Here is a 5,793-nt window from a genome sequence, read left to right on the forward strand (position 1 = left end):
GATGTAGATTATACAGCCTGGTCGCGGTTGGAAGGAAGGACCTGCGATAGCTCCTTCTCACACTTGGGGTGGAGCAGACGGTCACTTACAGTGCTGCCAAGTCCCATCAGGGTCCCATACATGGGGTGGGATTTGTTCTCCCGCATGGAGATCACCACAGACAGTATCCTTCTGTCACCCACCACCTGTACTGGGTCCAGGGGGCTCCCCAGGACAGAGCTGGCCCTTCTGATCAGCCTGTCAGGTCTATTTCTGTCCCTGGTTGATATACAGCGCCCCCAGCAGGCCACACCGAAAAAGATGGCTGAAACAACCACAGAGTTGAAGAAGGCCCTAAGAAGTGGCCCCTGGACTCTGAAGGCCCTAAGAAGTGGCCCCTGGACCCCTCAGCCTCCTGAGCAGGTAGAGTCTGCTGTGGCCCTTTCTGTGCAGCGCCTCCAGGTGATCAGCCCTGTCTAGTTTATTATTGAGGAGCACGCCCAGGTACTTATAGGTCCTGACTATCTCAATACATGTTCCTTGGATCTCCACCGGGGTCGGAGCACCTCTCCGTTTACTAAAGTCCTCCACCATCTCCTTGGTCTTCCCAGCATTAATCCTGAGCTGGTTCCGCTGACCCCAGTCCTCACAGTCCCGGTATAAGTCTCTGTATTCCCTATCGTCGCCATCAGTGATAAGGCCGACTATAGCAGGGTCATCGGAGTACTTCTGTAAGTAACAGCTGGAGGAGTTGTGCCTAAAGTCAGCAGTGTACAGTGTGAACAGGGGCGAGAGTTGGAGCTTGTGCTGGACTAATGTGTAAGACTGCGCTGATGTGAACTCAGTCCAAGGCAGTGCAGAGTAATATCTGTCCAGACTCTCCAGCCTGAGCTGTGTCCTTCCTCCTTCTTATCCCCAGATCTGTCTCCTGCTGATCCCCTCCATGTAGTGACTGTATATACTGTGTATATGTCTGTGTCAGCCATATACACTTATTATATGACATCATGGCCTCTGCTGTATCTCTGTCCTCACAACACTAAACACTCAGATCAGGGCCGGGCAGAAAGACAGCGGCTGCTGTTTCCGGGGGACAGTTTAGGAGCTGGACAGGAAGTTGTCTGCTAGCTCCGCCCAGTACACCCGGAAGTGTCTAGTGCCCTTTACTGTATGTCCGGAGCGGAGCTGTAGTGCTGAGAGCAGACACAGGGGTAAGTGTGGGGGGATGGGGATGCTGAGGGTTGTAGTCCTACAAGACCTGGGAAGGTACAGACTGCGCATGTGCTGAGTATGACAGACTTTATAGGTTGTGCTATGGGGGTGTCAGTCTCCAGACCTCTGCTTGCTGTCAGTGAATGGGAACCTTCTTCTTTGCCTGCAATGTCTGTAACCCTTCACAGACCTAATCTCGGGGACCCCCTGTGATTATTAGACTGGGGTTCTGTGAGTGCCCCATGTTAAAGGGATTCTCCAGGTTTTGTTGCATTGATGGGTCCAGATCCCGTACCCCACACCGATCATCTATACTGGATAGACTGGTGCCTGCAGATACCCACTAGATGGCGCCAGCTGTGTGTTGTAGCGGGGCCGAGTGCTGCAGCCCTGTTCCCATTCACTAGTGTAGCAATCACCATTGCAGGTCCGGGGGCCACAATCAGACATTCGTGTTAGCAGTGAGACACCCTATACAGGAGTCAGGTCTGGGGTCCTTATTCATATGATAAAGGCATAGGGGGTGCAGAGGTAGCTGTCACTGCCGGGCCCCCAATGGATAGCACATGCTAAGGGGGGGACACATTACAGATTTTGTACTGGGGTCCAGGGGCTTCACCTCTAGATGAAGGGGTCATATATTCGCTTTTGTGATTCCAGTTCTATAGGTGCGGCCATTGCTGTATACATGACATCATCTGTTGTTTACGGCAGCGCTTTGTACATCAGTTCACATCTGAGCGGACATATTTGCTGCTGGTACGTGACACTTGCGCTGATACATTGTAACAAACTCTCTGGGTAGACTGATAGTATGCAGGTCACAGACTGGTTAAACTCTCTGCTGTATTGGGAACATAGACACGATTTTACAGTCTTTGTAAGGCATCCTAAATGTTTCCATTCACTGACACCAAGCAGACGTCTCTGATATGGTAACACATTGATAAAAGCCTTCCTTAAAGGGCTAATCATGCACACCTCCTTTAAGAACACAACCCGTATTATCCGTTTCTCTCCGCCTTAGGTCTGATGTCTTTCCGTCGGGAGATGAAGGCTCTGCGGTATATCGAGCGCGGGGACGTTCTCCGGCTGAAGTCTTACATCAGAAAACATCGGCACCTGCAGCTGGACAAGGTCTTACCAGGAGGTCGGAGTCTCCTCCATGCTGCCTGCGCCCTGCGCGATGATGCCTGCGCTCTTTTGCTGCTCCGTAAAGGTGCTGACCCCCTGCGGCGGGACACGTCTGGGAACAATGCTCTGCACGTGGCAGCCCGGGAGGTGGAGAAGGGGGGATGGAGAGGTGAGGAGGCCACACAGTGGATTTGGTGCTCTGTATCTATGTCGGAGCTCCTATGATGTCATTACAGATTTGCTTTCTTGTTTTTAGTGTACACAGACTTGGTTGTGCCGATACTAAAGCGCTGCCCGCAGTCCATCGATGTGGAAAATCATCAGGGGACGACACCGCGAGACATCCTGAGACGGGCCGAAGAGCTCATGGTAACGTATAACTCACAGCGAGAGCAACTGCACTTGGCTCAGGACAGGAGTGGACACAACTAGAGATCGGCAGTCTCCAATACCACGCACCCATAGGAATGAATGGACGCAGCCGGTGTCCAGCCACTTAACCCCCTGCGCGCCAACCGCTTCCGTTCATTCCTATGGGTGCGTGGTATTCGAAACTGCCATTTTGAATAGTATTCGCTCATCTCTAGACACGACTATTACACAGTGCAGGCAAAATCAGATGTGCAACCCATCTATTAGGTTTATTAGGCAGCCATGTTGGTTTCATTATCACTCACGTACCTCCAACTGGTTCTCCTCTGTAGAAGAACATGTAATCGGGCCATTATGATGGATTCACGCTATGGTCATCTGTCTGTTGTACTGATCCATCAGAGGACCAGAACAACAGACAGATGAAACACTAAAATAGTGGTTACATGAAAATCCTGCCAGACAGCATTGTCTATAATGGGGTTTGTCAGTCGTCTGCTGTTGTTAAACTGAAAATGGTGGACAAAAAGTTGCATGTAGGACCTTCTGCTCCTGCAGAGAATCTGACGCACATCTGCACATGGCCTTAGGCTGCCCTAGTGGTCACACTGCAAATTACACCGAGCACAAATAACCCTCCCCCCTTCAGTAAAGCAGCACCCAACACCCCAGTCAGAAATTGGAAAACACCAATATCTTCTGTCTTTACGTTTTTTAAGGTCCCCCCAGGACTCTCACTTTCATATTAGTCAGACTCTGACCTGTTTATGGCAATGTTTTGCTTTCTTCTATAGGAGACGGACTCCAGGCAGCGTGTATATCCTTCAGAAGATGCTCCAGACCTCTCCTCGCAGTCTTCAGAGTGGCGAGAGAAACTCCTGGCTGAGAGTATGGACGAGTATCAGGAATTATACGGACAGTATGACGGTAAGGGGCGTCTGTTTCCTCCGATAGTTCCCTTCTGTGTCCTTAGGGATTTGTCTGTTCTTACACTCGTGTGCCACACTGGTCTTAGAACATTATAAGACACCTCACAAGAAGTATTGATTCTCCTTGTGGAGCTTGAGCTGTAGAAAGACTAAGACAATGCTCCCTGGGAACAATATGTAACGTAGCTCGCCTCCTTAAAGGGGGATCGGTCTCCCCAGTGATACCTAGGGGGAGCTAGTTAATGTTTAGCCCCTTAAAGAGCTTTGCAATGTCTTGGATTATGCAGTTTTACATTGTTTCTTCAGACGACTACGCAGAAGACGTGCCCGAGGTGGAGACCTTCGAGTCCTGGGCCGATCGAATCTACAAGGAATATCAAGCAAGGAAGATCCGGCCTGAGCCTCCTGGTGCAAAGAGCCAAAGAGTCTCGGTGCAGGAACCATCCAGGGTGGTGGAAGAGAAGACCTATCTACTGAGACAGCAACAGAAGGAGAAGGAGCTGCGGGAGGCGCAGAGCGAGCGCTATCAGAAGAGATGTGAGGAGGTGTTTGGAGGAGCCGGCGCGTCCGCCAAGACTGGAAAGGAACACGCGGAGAACAAAGCGAAGGTTACAGGACGAGACAGTGAGGGAAGTGGTCAGGGCTCCTCTAATGCCAGGACGGGTCTTGGTACATTATCTTACAGTGACATCCCATGGCCCTTACCAGGAGGGACTGCCGAGCAGATGGCGCAGATCATTGCCGCTGGCGGTGACCCCTCAAATGCAGAATCCTATAAACGCTACCTGCGGGCGCAGAGGGTGACCTGGCACCCTGACCGCTTCATGCAGAGATGTTGCTCTCGTCTGCAGGCCAAGGACCGAGAGCGAGTGCTGAGAACTGTCACCGCCTTGTCACAGGAGCTTAACAGACTGGCGGAGCTGACAAAGTGATGGACACCATGATGATAATTATATGGCTGCAAATGTACCAGTCAAGTAAAATTCTGATAATCCTGAATTTCTGGGCTACAGTGTAATGTCAGACTATGAAGATGTCCTGTATATTGTATTTATTCTAGATACCCCTGGTAAGTGCTGCAGAGAACCCACCAGACAAGCGGTCCGAGATCTCTGACTGCGTATATGTGCGGTATGTTCACGGGGGTGCAAACAAGTAATCACATGACCATCTGACCCTGCGTTACCTACAGCTTGTCATGTAATACCCGCTCAATATCAGGAACTAACAACATGACAGGGCTTACATGAGACATTCACATAACCCACTGGTAGAGCGCCCCCTTGTGGGTGTTGGTGTTACAGAATCAGTTATCATGGTTTGTATGATTTATGTCTTGGATCGCTGAGCCTTCTGAGAAATTCTAATTGACAGACTCTAGAAAGACTAGAAGAAAGAAGAAATGGATCAATGCAAAGACGGACACTTATGGAGCCCAGACACAATGCCTTGGGCTGTAATTGGGCCTGTCGGGTGTCTTTTATGTTTTTGTTTTGTTTTCTGAAGTCGACGAACAGAAAAAGTGGATTTGCAGAAGTTTTTTATCTGCTGATTTCTGACAATTTTGCACTTGATAGCACCAGAGCCATAACTTGAAATTGATAGGCCCTGATGCAAAAAATCTGTCATGGGGTCCCGGCCTTTGCGCCTTTTAGAATAGTGGTATAGCGGATGTGTCCAGGTGAGCTTTGGGGTCACTTCTGGGTTCAGGGCCCAGTAGCAGCTACTCCCACTGCCCACCCTATAGCTATGCCCTTACTATCTCATATCCCTCTATTACATCCAGTAAGTCTCCTATATCTATCATTTTTCCATCCTATCAGTATTTCTCGTTCTGGTGTTTGATCTTTCTAGCACGTATCTCTCTTCTCTTTGATCTCGTATCACATTTTACCATATTTTATATCCTTCATATCTCACAACTTGAATTTTTCACGCCTTTCCTTTTCACAACCTTTGGATTTTTTCTAATAAAATAAAATGAGTATTTTCCCGATTTATCGGCCACGTTTATCAGCGTGTTTAGGGGCTTATTTCTGGCTCCCCAGTTGGCCGGTGTGACCGCGGTCACTATGATATAATATCTGGTTTGGAACTGAAACTGGACAGTCTGAGAATACCCCGGCATACACACAGACACATACATTATGGGGAAGTATAGACTTTA

The 5,793-nt window shown here is 49.4% G+C and overlaps 1 protein-coding gene across 1 annotated transcript; it reads left to right on the forward strand.

Annotated features, from left to right (window-relative positions):
- The first annotated feature begins 1,134 nt into the window (after positions 1–1,134).
- LOC142185207 (NF-kappa-B inhibitor-like protein 1) lies at positions 1,135–5,589 on the forward strand. The gene is made up of 5 exons (XM_075260488.1): positions 1,135–1,190; positions 2,219–2,494; positions 2,582–2,694; positions 3,492–3,624; positions 3,933–5,589. Exons 2-5 carry the CDS (start codon positions 2,224–2,226, stop codon positions 4,556–4,558), a joined length of 1,143 nt encoding a protein of 380 aa, XP_075116589.1. The 5' UTR covers positions 1,135–1,190; positions 2,219–2,223; the 3' UTR covers positions 4,559–5,589.
- The last annotated feature ends 204 nt before the right edge of the window (positions 5,590–5,793 follow it).

This window comes from Leptodactylus fuscus, chromosome 11 (genome assembly GCF_031893055.1).
Source record: "Leptodactylus fuscus isolate aLepFus1 chromosome 11, aLepFus1.hap2, whole genome shotgun sequence".
In the NCBI taxonomy this organism is placed as follows: Eukaryota; Metazoa; Chordata; class Amphibia; order Anura; family Leptodactylidae; genus Leptodactylus; species Leptodactylus fuscus.

Bases quoted from the DNA above. Each gene is read 5' to 3' on its own strand.
- LOC142185207 (XM_075260488.1), top strand. From the start codon at position 2,224: ATGTCTTTCCGTCGGGAGATGAAGGCTCTGCGGTATATCGAGCGCGGG. The intron at 2,495-2,581 runs GTGAGGAGGCCA...TCTTGTTTTTAG, and splicing joins GGAGAAGGGGGGATGGAGAG to TGTACACAGACTTGGTTGTG. The intron at 2,695-3,491 runs GTAACGTATAAC...TTTCTTCTATAG, and splicing joins GACGGGCCGAAGAGCTCATG to GAGACGGACTCCAGGCAGCG.